At 44.9% G+C, this 17622-nt stretch overlaps 1 protein-coding gene across 7 annotated transcripts in view; it reads left to right on the plus strand.

Moving 5' to 3' along the window:
- The window catches only part of nfyc (nuclear transcription factor Y, gamma), a 92219-nt gene extending 78230 nt beyond the window's left edge, over positions 1–13989 (plus strand). For all 7 annotated transcript variants that reach the window (XM_041212666.1, XM_041212667.1, XM_041212671.1 and 4 more), the window contains one exon: positions 8119–13989. In XM_041212666.1, coding sequence (XP_041068600.1) covers positions 8119–8238 — 120 coding nt within the window. In that variant the 3' untranslated portion in view covers positions 8239–13989. The remainder of the gene's footprint in view (positions 1–8118) is intronic.
- The last annotated feature ends 3633 nt before the right edge of the window (positions 13990–17622 follow it).

A 17622-nucleotide genomic window follows, 5' to 3' on the forward strand; every position in this document is an offset into this window, starting at 1 on the left:
AGCTAGGAGTGCCGAGTGGATGATCCATCTCGGCCTCCTGAGGCCCCCAGCATCACAGATGCCAGTCTTCAACTAAGTTTAATTCACTCCGCATGGTATCAAGAAATGGCTGATACTGCAAAAGCTATGGGCCTTGACAGCATTCCAGCAATAGCACTGAAGATTTGTGCTCCAGAACTGGCTGCATCCTTAGCCAAGCTGTTCCAGTCAAGCTGCAACCCTGGCACCTACCTGGCAATGTGGAAAATCGCCCAGGTATGTCCTGTACACAAAAAGCAGGACAAATCCAACCCAGCCAATTACCGCCCCATCAGTCTGCTCTCCATCATCAGTAAAGCGATGGAAGATAGAAATAATCTGCTCACTGATGTTCAGTTTGGGTTCCACCAGGGTCACTCAGCTCCTGACCTCATTACAGCCTTGGTTCAAACATGAACAAAAGAGCTGAATTGAAGAGGTGAGGTGAGTGACTGCCCTTGACATCAAGGTAAGCGTGGCATCGAGGAGCCCTAGCAAAACTGAAGTCAGGGGGAAAACTCTCCACAGGTTGGAGTCATACCTGGCACAAAGGAAGATGGTTGTGGTTGTTCAAAGTCAACCATCTCAGCTCTAGGGCATTACTGCAGGAGTTCCTTGGGGTAGTGTCCTAGGCTCAACTGTCTTCAGCTGCTTCATCAATAACCTTCCCTCCTTCATAATGTCAGAAGTGGAGATGTTCACTGATGGTTGCAGAATGTTCAGCATCATTCGCAACGACTTAGCTACTGAAGCAGTCAGTTCCCATATGCGTTAAGACCTGGACAACATTCAGGCTGGAGCTGATAGTAGCAGGTAGTATTCATGCCAGGCAATTTCCATGTCCAAGAGAGAATCCAACCATCACCCCTTGACGTTCAATGGCATTACCATCACTGAATCCCCCACTATCAACAAGCTGGGATTACCATTGACCAGAAACTGAACTGGACAAACCATATAAGTTTGGTAGCTACAAGAGCAGGTCAGGGGCTAGGAATCCTGCAAAAGTAACTCACCTCCTGACTCCCCAAAGCCTGTCCACTATCTACAGGTCAGGAGTGTGATGGAATAATCTCCACTTGCCTGGGTGAGTGCAGCTCGAACAACATTCAAGAAGCTTGACACCATCCAGGACAAAGCAGCCCTCTTGACTGGCACTCCATCCACCACCTTCTTCTTCCACTCCCTCAACCACCGACGCACAGTGACAGCAGAGCGTATCATCTGCAAGATGCTTTGCAGCAACTCACCAAGGCTCCTTTGACAGCACCTTCCAAACCCGTGACCGCCATCACCTAGGAAGGCAAGGAAAGTAGACATATGGGAACATCACCACCTGCAAGTTCCCTTCCCAGGCACACATCATCCTAACTTGGAACTATATCACCGTTCCTTCACTGGGTCAAAATCCTGGAACTCCCTCCCTAACAGCACTGTGGGTATATCTACACCACAGGGATACAGTGGTTCAAGAAGATGGCTTACCACCACCACCTCAAGGGCAATTAGAAATGGGCAATAAAAATGCTGGCTTAACAATGGGCAATAAAAATGCTGGGTGGGGTGGGGGGGGTGGTAAAAGAGGAGGAGGCATTGCATTATTAGTTAAGGAATCGGTTACTGCAGTAAGGAGAGATTACATCTTGGAGGGGCCATCAAATGAAGCTTTGTGGGTAGAGCTTAGGAATAAAAAGGGGCAGCCACATTGTTAGGTGTTTATTATAGACCCCCAGATAGTCAGCAGAAAACTGAGGAGCAAATATGTGCACAATTTGAGGAGGTGTGTAAAAACAATAACAATAGGATAATTAATTATATTAGGTGATTTCAACTTTCCCAACGTTAATTTGGATAGACATAGTGTTAAGGGCTTGGATGGAGTGGATTTCTTGAAATGTGTACAGGAGAACTTTTTAGGTCAATATGTAGAGGGTCCAACAAGGGACAGCGCAATACTGGCCATAATTCTTGGGAATGAAGCCGGACAGGTGGCTGAGGTGTTGGTGGTGGGGAGCATTTTAGGATAGCGACCACAACATGGTACAATTTAAGCTTGTTATGAACAAAGAAATAGACAAGTTGCAAAAAAATGTTTTGAAGTGGGGGGAGAGTGGATTTTAGTAAAATAAGACAGGATCTGACCAAGGTAGACTGGGAACAGCTACTTGTGGGGAAATCAACAGAGGAGCAGTGGAGGGTGTTCAAAAAGGAAGTGGGGATGGGACAGGCTCAACATGTTCCCTCTAGGGTGATAGGAAGGAGTAACAAGCCCAGAGAACCATGGACCAGAGATATTCATAATACGATGAGAAGGAAAAGAGAGGCTTTTAGCAGGTACAAGGGGAGCAAATCAGCGGAGGCATTAGTGAAATACAGAAAGTGTAGGGTGGAGCTTAAGAAAGCAATTAGGAGAGCAAAGAGGGAATGTGGTAAAAGTAAGGAAAATCCCAAGATATTCTATAAGTATATCAATAGGAAGAGGATAAACAGGGAAAGAGTAGGGCCCGTAAGGGACCAATGGGGCAATCTATGGGTGGAGCCAGAGGACATCGCGAGAGTGTTGAACGAATACTTCGCATCCGTCTTCAGCCAAGAGAATGAGGATGAAGGTATCGAACTCGGGGAGAGAGACTGCAAGATTCTTAAGCAAATTGATATAGGGAGTGACAAGGTATTGGAGGTGTTGGCAGGCTTAAAAGTGGACAAATCTCCAGGTCTGGATGATTTGTGTCCCAGACTGCTGAGGGAGGCAAGGGAGGAGATCGCAGGGGCTCTGACCCAAATTTTTAATTCCTCTCTGGCCACGGGGGAGGTGCCAGAGGACTGCAGAACAGCTAATGTGGTTCCGCTATTTAAGAAGGGTTGTAGAGAGAAGCCAGTGAACTACAGGCCTGTGAGTCTCATGTCAGTGGTAGGGAAACTATGGGAGAAAATACTGAAGGAGAGAATCTATCTCCACTTGGAGAGAAAAGGTTTGATCAGGGATAGTCAGCATGGTTTTGTCAGAGGGAGGTCATGCCTAACAAATTTGATTGAATTTTTTGAGGAGGTGACCAGGTGTGTAGATGAGGGTAGTGCAGTTGATGTAGTTTATATGGATTTCAGCAAAGCCCCCCATGGGAGACTTATAAAGAAGGCAAATGCATTTGGGATACAGGGTAGGATGATAAGGTGGATTCAAAATTGGCTTAGTTGTAGGAGACAGAGGGTGATGATAGAAGGATGCTTTAGTGACTGGAAGCCAGTGTCCAGTGGCGTACCACAGGGATCTCTGCTCGGTCCCCCATTATTCGTCATTTATATGAACAATATAGTCATCTATGTGAGGGGGTAGGGTTAGTAAGTTTGCGGATGACACAAAGATTGGCCGGGTGGTTAACAGTGAGGTTGAGTGTCTTGGGCTACAGGAAGATTTAGACAGGATGGTCAAATGGGCAGATAAGTGGCAGGTGGAATTTAACCCTGAAAAGTGTGAGGTGATACACTTTGGAAGGAGTAATTTGACAAGGAAGTATTCAATGAACGGCATGACACTAGGAAGTTCTGAGGAACAAAGGAACTTTGGCGTATGTGTCCATAGTTCTCTGAAGGCAGAAAGGCATGTTAGTGGGGTGGTGAAAAAGGCATATGGGACACTTGCCTTTATCAATCGAGGTATAGATTACAAAAGTAGGGAGGTCATGTTGGAGTTGTATAGAACCTTAGTGAGCCCACAGGAGGAGTACTGTGTGCAGTTCTGGTTGCCACATTATAGGAAGGATGTGATTGCACTGGAGGGGGTGCAGAGGAGATTCAACAGGATGTTGCCTGGGGTGAAACATTTAAGTTGTGAAGAGAGGTTGGATAGACTTGGGTTGTTTTTGTTGGAGCAGAGAAGACTGAGGGGTGACCTGAACGAGGTGTACAAGATTGAGGAGTTTGGACAGGGTGGATAGGTAGCAGCTGTTCCCCTTAGTTGAAGGGTCAGTCAAGAAGAGACATAACCTCAAGGTGAGGGGCAGGAGGTTAGGGGGGATGGTGAGGAAAAACCTTTTTACCCAGAGGGTGGTGCCGGTCTGGAATGCACTGCCTGGGAGGGTGGTGGAGGCAGGTTGCTTCACATCCTTTAATAAGTACCTGGATGAGCACTTGGCATGTCATAACGTTCAAGGCTTTGGGCCAAGTGCTGGTAAATGGGATTAGGTAGGTAGGCCAGGTGTTTCTCAGGTGTCGGTGCAGACTAGATGGGCTGAAGTGCCTCCCCTGCACTGTGATTCTGTTAGGATCTTACAGTAATTATAGCGGTGGATCAATGAGGTTACCATCACATTGCCAATGGCAAGTCAGAGGATATAGTATTTATATACATGGGCTCACTGCCAACAACAGTTACCCCTCCTGCTCGTAAAGAATTTGAGTTCTGAGCCACTCCCTGCTCTTCAGTAGTGGGGTTGCTTTCATGAATACAGTTGAGGGTTTGTATTTTGGAAATGGACCTGTTAATGTAAAGAGTATAAGTTGTAGTGCATCTACAGAGAGTAGTTGAGGTAAAAAAGAACATTGTATCTTAAAAGGAAAATTGAGTAAATTTTTAAAACGGAGGAGCAAAAGTAGGGTTCATTTTAGATTTCTCTGGCAAAGAGCCAACATAGACATGATAGGCCAAAGGGACTCCTTGGTTCTAAGCATTCTACTTGTTTTTCTCTTTTGAAGTTGCATTTGGCATACATCATATAAGTAATGGTAGAGGCTGAAAAGGGATGCCAGAACTCAGTTGCAGTTGGCCATAATCTGGCGCAAGAGTATTTATATATATATGGGCTCACTGCCAACAACAGTTACCCCTCCTGCTCGCTAAAGAATTTGAGTTCTGAGCCACTCCCTGCTCTTCAGTAGTGGGGTTGCTTTCATGAATACAGTTGAGGGTTTGTATTTTGGAAATGGACCTGTTAATGTCTCAATAATGGGTATTCTACTGGCATTTGGAAACCACTCAAACAACCTATTTATTGTTTAAAAATTCACCACAATTCCCTTTCCAACCCGATATCCCACTTGCCAAAGCATCCGTTATGCTAAACATATAATGTCCGAGTTACCGTTAAACTAACCAAAAAGAAATCGTGTTGCGAGTTTATTTTAGAAAGGAGTGTAATATGTGAAGTGTGTGCCTTGGTTACGGCAATATTACGGTTATGATTGTGGGACCTAATTTTTGGTCAGACAGCATATGGCATATTTCAGTCGTTAAATAGGTTTTGAGTTGAGAATTTTACCCCCCGGTATCTTGTCCAAGTAATCATTATAATCTATGAGCCTCAGCTGCGATCAGCTGTTCTGTGTTGACCTGGGGATCTTCTGGTGTCTGTGTCTATCACTGTGGGGGCTGAAGTAACTTTTTTGTCGACCATTTTGTCAGAAAGCAACTCAGGCGGTAGTATCCATGGCATTGGGATGGAGAGTATTGCCTCTGCATTCCCTAGTTCTAGGTTATAGTTTGGGCATAATGTGCCTCTGCGATATATATATGAGCGCACTGAGAATTTGCTATGAAGCTGTGAAGATTAACCATTTTGGACTTGGGACCCATGTCTGCTCCAGAAAAGCTACGGGTTTTGAATTTGTTCTTTTTTTGGCCCACCTCCCCTTCATTCCTTGTTTTGCTTAAAACTGACCTCGGACATCTTTTGTAACCATGGGGTTAATAGTTCACCATCTGGTCTGCAGGACGTGGTTTTCCAAATCACTGACTTTAAATTGAGACACAACTCATTCTTTCTGGGGCCTCAAATTCTGGGATATCTTCCCTCGCTCTTATTATCTTCGGGTTTTTAAAAGACATGCTTGGTGTCACCTAATTACTCCTGCGTCATTTATCTTTTTTTTACTTTGTTGAATTTTAGCATTGCCAGCTGTAAAAGAAAAATGTACTCTTAATTATGCAGCGGCATTCATGACCGCAGGACATCCCAAAGCACTATATATTCCTCAGTCCTGTGCTGGAGTGTCAGCATTGATTGTGCTCAAATCTCTGTTGTGGATCTTAAACCCACAAACTTTTGAATTGGGTGAAAGTGCTACCTGTTGAGCCACAAAGGACACTTGGGACCTCAATGCCTCATCCTGATTTCTCAACTAACAAATAAGAGAAGTCAAGGATTCCTGCTCCTGTGTCACATTGCTTTGCTTGCCTTCAGTTTAGAAGCACAGTAACTTTCAGGCTACTGCCCAGGACCATACTCCGCAACTGCATACCTAGGGTTGGGTGGGGGTTGTATGTAAATAATTTACAAAACAACAGCTTTGCTTCCATGGAATTGCATTCCGAAGGGGTGAGAGCCAGTAGAAATTCATTAACTATTAACTACAAGTGTAATAAAGTAAAGCTGAAGGAGCTGCAGTAGTTCGAGAAAAAGGATAACTATTTTATCATCATTTAATTTTAAACACATATGTTTACCAAGCTACGAAGAATATTTTAAAAAGGAAACTCTAACATTAACTGAAGAACCAGAATATATTTTCATAATCTCTCTTGCCACCTCATCGCCCCTCCTTCCCTCGACCCTGCCCTCTCAGTAACATTTCGATGGAAAATAGCTTTTTTGTAGAAAAGAGTAATTGGAACAATTGAGTGGCTTATCATTTCTGAATGTTCTTTGTCAAGCACGAGCTCTTTGCTACCTTCCAACAAGAATGTTCTCCTCCAAATCTTTTTACAGCAGCCCATTCTGTGGCAATGTATTCTCCTAATTCTGCTCATACTATCACAACATGTGCAGTGAGTCTCCAAGCATTTTTCTTCTCCTAGGTCACTTGTGATGTACATTCTTACCACCTCTTCGATCACCAGATGCTCGGTGACATCATCTAAAAGCAAACAGCTGTTTCCACATCTACGCTGGCAATACTAACTATTTTCCAAGTTACTGCAGTCCCCCAATTAATGCCTGCATCGAAAGCTGGATCAGTCAGTTTCCCTGCTTTAATTCCTATCAACCTCTACTGCTAACAGGCGTTACCAGTAGATGTGATCCATGGCTTACAATGAGACAGCAGGTTCAACCCAGTTTCCCCAGTCTCTCACTTATCCTGTTTTTAAGACCATTCTGCTCCTCGGCATTAACTACTTCTGATCTACCAAGGGAGTGCTGCACTGTCTAAGCCTTGAGATGAGATGTTAAACCAACACCCCATCTGCCATCTCTGGTTGGCTTAAAATATTTCATAGCGCTAGGGCCAATATGTATCCTTCAGCCAGCACCTAAATCCAGATAATCTGGTCATTATCACATTGCTTTTGTGGGAGCCTGCTGTGCACATATTGGCTGCTGTGTTTCTTAATAACAACATTACAACACTTCTAAAGTGTGTAATGCAAAACTAGCTTTAAAGTGTTTTGGGATGTCCTAAGATTGTGATAGATGTTGTTTAAAATTAACTTTCTTTTTCCTTTGGTCAGTGAATCTTTAGTTCACGTTTTCACCCGGAGCTTCAACTCATCCAAATCACCACAGCTCACTTCCTCACACTTTGTCATGCTGTCATACTCTGCCAAGTTCCACTGTCCCCCTGTGCTTCAACATTCACACATTTGCCACCTTCAAATCTTTTTCACCCAATTTTAATAAGTTCCTGCCCTGTATCCCCTGTATCTTGTACATATTCTCAGCTCCTCTTACATGGAGTGTTACCAGTGGAAGGAGGAGAAGCCCAATCGGTCACTGCACCCCTTCCCATTTCCACCTGGCCATATCACCACTATCTCTGCTTTCAAAAAAATGGCTCAGCATTCTTCCCCAACTTGTCATACAGTCACCCTACCTCATTTTCCTAGCCTACCTGGTGGCCACAGTTTATTTTCCTCCCTGGTGTAAAGTGCTGATATTGAGATTTCAAGGGGTGGAAGGAGGCTCATATGGAACAGACCATTAAACATTGACTTGGACCAGCCAGGCCAGATAGCATACATTTAACTTATAGTACACAAAAAAGCTAAGTTTTGAGATCCTGCACCTTGACCACCTTAGAAATGCATGTTCTTGTTTATTGTGTAATGTTACAGTTCACTCAATGGGAGATTGTAATGTACATTTCTGTTATTTGCCTTGTTTTCTGCAGCAACTGTACCAGATTCAACAGGTCACGATGCCGGCTGGACAGGACATCACCCAGCCCATGTTCATCCAATCCACTAACCAGACTGCAGATGGACAGCCTACCCAGGTCACGGGGGAATAGTGCAAAGGGATTAGAGAGCTGAAATCAACTGCCACCGAAGCCATGTATAAATAGTACTGTCACTAAATAACTAGGATGGAAAATGACTTTTTTAAAGAAGTGTTTTTTTCCCTTGCATTGTGCTAAGCAAAAATAATTGTACATACATAAACTGCAATAAACTCCTTCCGAATAGAACTTTGTAAACTCATGCGTGAGGAGAGGTAGGAAGGAAAGTTCCTGCCTGTGCTGGTGATGCTGTACCATAACTGACCATATTGCTGTTTCTGTTCAATTGTACGGTGTTGTTGCTCACTAAAGTTAATCAGCTTTTTTAAAAACATGATGCAACAAATGCTAAAAATAGACCTGAGTTAAATGAAGGTAAACTAGCTGGTTGTGTTCCTTAGCTGGCGTTAAAAGCTGGTCTAAACCATAGTTTCCCAGTAACAGGTTTATAAACCAGCATCAACTCAGCAGGTCTGACAGCATCTGCGGAGAGGAATACAGTTAACATATCGAGTCTGTATGACTCTTCATCAGAACACTAGATTGTGTTCATCAGTGGGTTCTGATGAAGAATCATATGGACTCGAAATGTTAACTATGTTCCTCTCCGCAGATGCTGTTAGACCTGCTCAGTTTTCCCAGCTGTTTTTGTTTTTGTTTCAGATTTCCAGCATCCGCAGTATTTTGCTTTTATATTTGTAAACCAGCTTTCCTGGTCAATATTGAATCAAAAAATCGGTATATGTAAATTAGTCAAAATTCAAGAAGATCAATGAGATGTATTTACAGTGCAGCGTTGTCAGAGATTGTTATACACCAACAATTACTTCAATTTATATGGTGCCTTTAACATAACATGTTCCAGGCACTTCACAGGAGCATTATAAAACAAAATGTGACCAAAAACTTTGTCAAAGAGGAAGGTTCTAAGGAGTGTCTTAAAGGAGGAAAATGAATTAGAGGTAGCAAGCTGTAGAAAGAGTATTCCAGAGCTTGGGGTCTAAACAACTGAAGTGATGCTCAAGAGACCAGAATTACTTGAGTGCAGATACTTTGGAGAGTTGTGGGGCTGTGAGGTCAGAGATCAGGAGCAACGAGTCCATGGAGGGATTCAAAACAAAGATGAGAATTTTAAAATCAAGACCAACATTCAAAGCATTGTATAAATCTGGGGTCAGGGCCCAATCTCTAGAGAGAAGTAAGGTGGAACTCCATAGAATATTTCAGTGAAATGTTGAACAATGCTTGCAAACCGTGCGGTCTATCTGAACAACTGCAGTCTAGTGTTGCAGTTGAACAACTGAGATTAAATGTCCATCTAATTCCTTTGTGAGTTGTTTAAGAACTCTTTCTGACCTATTTTGAAATGCTGACAGTTTACTGGAGTTCGGGATGTTGGTGTTTAAAGTAATTGTTTCTTTACTATACATTGCTGATAATACTACTGATGAGCAAACTGCACAGGGTCATGAAGATAGACAGGTTTATTAGCCAGGTGCTGCAACTTACCTGACAAATGTCCCAAACCAGCTGGGAGGGACCCCGTTCATGTTTTGCCGGCTCCCAAATATGTAATGTTGTTCCAGACAGGATGTCAGGTGATTTCTCTACAATACTGGGAGTTGGAGGCCAGCACTGATGATCTGGCATGCTGCTAAGTGGCTCGTAAGAAATACAACGGTTATCCTGGTATCCTCCATTGCCCTGGTAAATATCACAAGATAAATTTGGTCGAGAGAGGCCCTTCCATCCATATAGCAATACCCCTATTGCAATATCCAATTGTTTCTTGAATATTTCCAGGGTTTTTGCCCCCACTATACATGGAATCCCATTCCATGTGTTGATTTTTACATGAAAAACATCCTAACATCAGCCCTGTAATTGTGCTTGACTAGTTTGTAGCAGTATCTCATTGACCTACTCATGAATTGTTTTCCAATTGTACCCTTTTCTATAGTATTTACGATCTTGTGACACTCTCATCCCCCTCCATCTTTCCTTATATCTGTGCCCTTTGACACTGGGATTGAGCCCTAATCATTTTCCCTGCACTGCTTCCAACACTTCAATGTCTCCCCTGTGTTCCGGTGGCCTAGAAGTGGATAAAGATGTGTTCTAATCTGAACATTATTGAGTACTGAACTTGATATGAACTCAAATGCTTCAGCTATATAGTTGGAACATTCAATCAGCCCATTATGTGCTACTCTGCATAGCATTGTATTCATTCTCAGGGCATGGGCAATGCTGATAGAGCTGGCATTTATTGCCCATCCCTAGTTGTTGAAGAAGTTGGTGGCGGGCTGCACTTTTAAACTGCTGCCGTCTGTGGAGTGAAATTGCTCCCCACAATGCTGGTGGTTAGGAAGTTCCAGCGTATCAACTTGAGTTTAGGCATAATTTAGTATTGAACCTAATAGAACCTCGTAGGCTTCTTCAAATCCCCAACCATTCTGACACCAATCATGGAATATATGTTACCCATTTTTTAATTATGTCAGTATTACTTAATCAGCTTCAGCACTATTCAAGCAATTTGCTTTACTAGTCTTTTATAATTTCCAAAATAGAATGTATCCTCCCATTGTTGCTAGTCTGAATAGGGTAACATCCTGTATAAGGCTTGACAGTACAGTCGAGTTTCTGTATTTTCAAAAGGGATGAACAAGACACATTATGAAAGTGTGCTGTCTGGAACACCACGAACCTGAGTCACTTTGATTTTCTGTAATATTAAATCTAGATCATTTTGTGTTAATTAATGTGCAGTAATTTGTTTCAATGACCCTGGCTGTAGGTTGGTCAGTCAGCCAAACCAGTAAGTGCTTGACTTTGAATCCACAGAAAAATTTGCTTTTTTAAAGATGGAAAGCTTTTAATAATCCTTCTGGAGTGTTAAAGGTTGTCTGTTTTTTGTTCATCCTGGCTAGATGGGGCCTGATCTCATCAACGTTTTTTAATCCTGCTATTTACATATAGAATAATGCAGCACAGGAGTCTATTCAGCTCATTGTGCCTGTGAATTCTCTTTGAAAGAGCTATACAATTAATCCCACTTTCCTTGTAGTTCTGCAAATGATTTTTAGTTCAAATACTTAACTAATTCTCTTTTGAATGTTATTGAATTTGCTTCCACCACCCTTTGAGGCAGTGGTTCCAGATCATCATAACTCAATGTGTAACAATATTTCTCCTGTTCCTTCTAGTTCTTTCGCCTATTGCCTTAAATCCATGTCCTCTGGTCACCAACTTTTCAATCACTGTAAACTGTTCCTCGGGCACAGAACTGAGTACAGGTTCTGAGCATTATCAACCCTTTAAGGGTGACCGATGTGGGATTAGCAATATTAACACAGGGACAGAACGGGGGGAAGGGGTTCTCAAGATGGGACATTGGAGTGCTTGGGTTAGGACTGAACACAACATTCCCCAGCAGCTGACACTCTGTGCTCAAAATGTCTGCACCTTCCCTGTTTTAAAAAAAAAATTATGCCTCCTTTATGTATATCAACTGGTTTTTGGAACTAACTGTACCTGATGGAATCTAGTTCCTTCTAACCTTAAACCCAATAGAATGTTTTTCTCAGCCTGTGAAGTGAAGGGCTGGAAGTAGAGTTAGGCTGAGATCACATTGATGTGGATTTAATACTCCATTCTGTGTTTCATGTTTTAAATAAGTAATTTGTCTCTGCACTGTCTATTAATTAGGAGAGAAACTAGTTTGCGTTCTCATTGCTGATTACACTTCCGAGCAGAGCCCATTGATCAGCAATGCATGTGAATATTGGGTGAGGCTGGGGTTGGATGTGGTTGTGATGAGTTCCCTCCTTGGTGAATAGGTTGCCACTGATACCTGTCTTAAGCCCATACAGAAGATTGGCCCCTTAGGTGAGGTACAGGAGGGCTGTTGGGGCCTTGGAGTTCTGTCCCAGCAAGATTCAATGTCTGGGGGTTGGATTGGAAATATTTTAAAATGGTATCCAGTCATTCTTGAACCTCATATTTTAAATATCCCCCAGAACTAGATTTCTGCTATTATGTTGCTGAAAGGGTATTTGCCTGTTGACAAACAAGAGTGTTTGTTTGTTGTTCAATATGCTTTCCATATCCAATACATTAATATGTTTTTTTTCCCATTCTTCCCCCCTGACTGGAAATCTAATTTTTACTATTGATGCTAAATCTGCTCACAGCTCAAGATCACATTGGCTATCCTGTAGTTGTCCATGTGGCAAAGCCCACCCCTGGCCTTAACTCTCTTCATCTATTTTTCCTCATCTCCTATAGTGTATAAAGCTATCAAAAACTGCCCCACTGCTCAACGGTGAAAAAATACTGCCAAGTAATGTACTTTCTGATTCAATTAAGAACTTAGCTGACACTTGAAGACAAGACAGTCCTTTGGTTCAGTTCTAATGTTTGTATTGAGTTAACTGATCTGGGCACATTCTACAGTGAAACTTGCCACATCTGGGCTAGAGAGATGGGGTAGTTAGCAAGTTTTGTGCTCCAGTATCCCCAGCACTGCTGGAAGATGCTTGTGGGTGAGAAGCGAGTCAACTGAGGTCTCCTATTCCCCTGACACCCTTCTCCAGGTTCGGAAGTCTATTGTCCCCCACTGTCTGGACTTGCAGTTGAAAATTAGCCACTTGCTAATTGTTGGTGAACTGCTCATCAGCAATGGCCTTCTTCAGCATGGGAACAAATTGACAAAATCCAAAGTGACTGTGAGACAGAGATAGGATCTTTAATCCAACTGGACAGTTTTGATGCATTTTTAGAAAAGCTGATTAATTCTATGTGACATTTGTGCTTCATTTCAGTTTTATAAAGCACAGTTTATTCTAAGGAATGTTTAACTTTTGTGTGTGCAATAAAAGAAAATGTTTAGTCAATGATTCCCATCCCCCTGTTCCATTTAACATCTCTCTCTGGCAATGATTCTCTTTAAATCTTAAGTTCTCTCTGATTTTAATTAAATATCCCCGCTCTGCAATAATTCTCATTAAACAACTATCTTTCTCCTTCTCTAGTGATAATTCTCAATGCATACCCATGTCCCTTTCTCTGGTGATGATTTTCATCAGACAACTACACCTCCCTCTCTGGAGAGAATTTTCATTAACTACCCATTCCTCCCTCTATGGCAATGACTCTTATTAAATAAAAACAGCAAAAAAAGACAGAGTTAACGTTTCAAGTCTATGACTCTTCTTCAAAGCAGAAGAGTCATACGGACTGGAAACGTTAACACTTTTCCTTTCCACAGATGCTTTAGACCTGCTGAGTTTTTCCAGCACTTGCTGTTTCTGTTTCAGATTTCCAGCATCTGCAGTATTTTGCTCTCATTCTTATTAAATACCTGCCTTTTGAATCATTTTGCTGAGATGACCCAATGTCTATACAAGAGCCACTCGTGAGCTTCCTTATCCGTCCTTTTTTTTTAAAAGAAAAAGAGTTTTGTGTTAAATAAGAGTTTCCAGGAAGGTGGTGACATTGTGACTCCTCATTCAGGGAGTTCGAATCACTCTTCTGACATGGTTGGATGCCTGGTCCAGGGTAATGAAAATATTCTAATTGTGTGTGTACATTGTGTTACAATTTCTCACTCTCTTTCCTCCCCACCCCTGCCCCCACTGTGTTGTGTGAAACACTGGGTGCATTTGTTGTTTAAAGCTGTCTTAATTTTCTGAAATCTGGAGTCTTTGGTATTAGCCCACTTTTACTTTATATATCTTTAGAAATAAAATCCTTTTGTTATAGCGCTAGTGTTGAGCTTTTTTTTTGGTGTGGGTTGGGCAAAGAAGCTTGCAATTCAGAAGACTATTTGGTTCATCATGTCTCCAAAGATCTTGTGCTACAACAAACCTAAACTAATTGTACGACCTGGCTTCAAATATTTAACCACTTTTTGCTGTTCCTGGAAACTTGTGAACCAATCAGCTGCTACATTTCCAAACTTACAACATTACAGGTGGAATTTTCCGAGCCCGCTGGTGGGCGGGCATCATCAGTGGAAAATATGATGTGACCTGTTTCATGATGGCATGAAGGCAGGTCACGATCATCCCCCTCAGCCCGCCAACAGCGGGCCACGTTTCCTGCCATCGGTTGGCAGGGAGCTCGTTGGATTACATCAGCACATCATTAAAAGGCCATCCCGCCAGGCTCTTGAAACCTGCCGCGTCGTCCATCCACGTCAGCGGGAAAGCACAACAACGTGTTTCATAACAGCACACAGGCATCGTGCACTTGGCGGCTTCATTTTGGGGGAACTAAGGTGAGTGAGCAGCAGCATTTGGCACAGCTCGCCCATTGTTTACAGGCCTTGGTGCCAGGGGAAGGGGGCAATTGATGCCTGGCCCCTGAGGCGACTGCTGTTGGGTCGGGTTAAGGGGGAGAGGGGAAGAGAAGGAAGTGCCTAGGGGAAAGTGCTGGCCAGCCTCAGAGGCAGCTGCTGAGGGGTGGGCTGACCGGGTGCAATTGCTGGCCAGCCTCGGAAGTGACCATTGTCGGTGGGGGTGGGGGGATCAAATGCAGCCCTGGCACTGCATCCAGTACACAGGCAATCGAGGTGGGGGGCAGGCTAAGCGAGGGAAGTGGTCACCTGTGTAAACTGACCATGTCTCTGCAACTGAGACAGATCAGGAGCAGCCACAGTGATATGACTGGGGTTGGCCTCCTAGCCTGCCTGCCCATGCAAGCAATGCAGAGGCACCAAAAGGCCACCAAGCACTCCATACTTTACCCCCACTGTTCTCCCCAACTCCCCCGGCACAAACTGCGAGTCCGCCACCACTTTACTGTGCCCCAGGGCAGTTGGACTGCACACGTACAATCTCCTCGCCAACACTGGCCATTTGCAGTCACTGCTGGAGGCACTCACAGCCCTTTGCAATCTCAGCATCCTGGTTTGGACCAGTGTCCCCCATGTCACAGGCTGACACGGCAGCCATACAGCACACTCATCTCTGGCCATCCGAGGGGTGACCAGCACTTTCCAGGAAGCATTAAGGGGTGGTTACACAGGGCCAGGAAAGGTGCTAAGTACAGCCATGATAACCACGTCTCTCATGATGCAGGACGACCACGTCAGGTTCATGGATCCTGGTGACCTAGCTGTATGCCTGATGGCCTACAGAGGCTGTAGAAGACTGAGACACCTGGCCGCGCAAAGGCAGGAGCAGCAACCTCATAAAGAAGGGGCAGCAGGGGCTCCTGCACACTGGCCAGGAGCAACAGTGAGCTGTGGCTGGTCGGCGCCAAGTGATACCCAGGGTCTATAGATGCCGCCTGTCATTCCTGCAAATGACTGAGAACCAGTGTCGTTGATGACTGCACAAGTCTAGGGACCTGGTGGCTCACATCTGCCACTTACTGCAGGACTTGGCACCAAGGGGTCATGGAGAGTATCCACTGCCAGTGGCTGTGAAATTTCTATGTCAGTGGCTCCTTTCAGAGCTCCACAGGTGACCTCTGTGGGATTTCACAATCCACCACTCACAAATGCATCCATGAGGTCTCGGATGCCATCTTCTCCAAGGCAACAACTTTGTGCATTTCTCCCGGGACCGGGACAGTCAGGATGTGAGGGGCATTGGATTCACCCAGTTCTCAGGATTCCCACAGGTGCAGAGTGCAATTGACTGCACTCGTGGCGCTCAGGTCTCCGTTGCTACACTCGGTGGACTTCATCAACCACAAGGGCTTTCACTCACTGAATGTGCAGCTGGTGTGCGACCACCAGAAATACATCCTGCAGGTGTGCACAGTTTCCAGGGAGTGTGCACAACGCCTACATCCTCAGTCGGTCACAGATCCCTGGAGTCTTCCAGGGTCCACAGAGGCTGCAGGGATGGCTCCTCGGGGATCCACAGAGGCTGTGGCTGATGACAGTATAATGAGGCTAATGCTGCAACTCGCAACTTGGTGGAGCAGACCATCGGGATGCTGAAGATGATCTAGTGCCTGGACCGGTCTGTTGGAGCCCTGCAATACAGTCCGCAGAGGGTGTCACAGATCATCATCGTCTGCTGTGTTCTTTATAACCTGGTGCTCCAACGGGGAGAGGAGCTGGCTGAGGAGGAGATGGAGGAACTGGAGGTCTCCTCTGATGAGGAGGAGGCCGATGGGGATGAGGGTGAGGAGATCCTTGGTGACGACGATGACAGAGATGAGGCCCTTGCACTGACTAAACAAGGCAGGCACGCTCAGGAGGCCCTCATAGCTGCCAGGTTTGTGGAGGATGATGATGACATGCAGTGAGGTGTCCCCAAAGATCCTCACATCGCAGTTGTGAAAGTTTGACTCCAGTCTGGCTTATCTCAGCACCAAAAGCCTCTGTGAGAGTGTTCCTGTCATGGAGATGCAGTAGGGGGTCTAGATGTCGCTTGATCACTGGAGGATGAAGACATGATGCAGTGAGGAAACTCCATAGATCTTCACATAGACTCTGAGAATGTCTGACTCCTGTCTGGCCGAGGGCAGCTCGCTTACACTCCATGATCAGGGCCATCTCAGAGATGCAGCCATGAAACTTTAGACGCATTTGATGCTGTGTCCACCTTTAGCACTAGTCCTCCAGGAGCTGGTGCACAGCATCACTAGTCACAGATGCTGGTGTGATGGGGGCCTGCCCCACCTTAAAGGTATTGAGAGCACACAGAGAGTATGAGAGAACTCTGTGGTGCCTGCCCACTACATTCTAGGAGCAATGACCAGCACCGCCAAGGTGCAGGCACCAGTAATGTTTCCAGGGAGTGTGAGGCTGGCCATCACTTTGGTCTGAAGGCTGCACAGAGCACAGGGAAGAGGCCCTGGACTGAGACACCTACCTTTATCTTGTGCAGAAAGGTTTCACATCCGAGTGACAAGAACATTGCTCATCAGAACAAGGAGCCACAGGCAGGGAGACATTCGTAGGAGTTTATTGACAATAGTGAACAGTATATACAAGTGATTAACACCTGTGCCCAGGCTTTGCAACTAATTCTCCTTAACATTCCTAACCCTGCTGCTACATCTTGGTGCTCCCCAGACATCCACAGAGGTGGAGGCAGCCTGCTGCCTGCGACGCCCTGTTGGTGATAACTTTGGCGTCCTCTGGAGGCCCGAGACCTGGAGGGCCCCGGCCTGCTTTTGGGGTCCTGCTGTGTGGCAGTGCCTCCCTCCTCAGCTTGTGGAACTGGAGCTGCTGAGGTCACAGGAAGAGGGGAGTCGGATGGGCCGGACACTCCCGGAGTCACCTGGGTGGATGGGCCTGGAGTGTGCATCTGCTGATCCTCCTCCCTCTGGGTGCCCGAGGGCCCCTGGCTGACTCTGCGAGAGGAAGGGGTAGTAGAGTGAGATTGAGCTGCCCTGCACCCCTCTCGCGTACACACTGTTGGGGACCAA

The sequence above is a fragment of the Carcharodon carcharias genome, chromosome 19, assembly GCF_017639515.1.
Source record: "Carcharodon carcharias isolate sCarCar2 chromosome 19, sCarCar2.pri, whole genome shotgun sequence".
Classification (NCBI taxonomy): Eukaryota; Metazoa; Chordata; class Chondrichthyes; order Lamniformes; family Lamnidae; genus Carcharodon; species Carcharodon carcharias.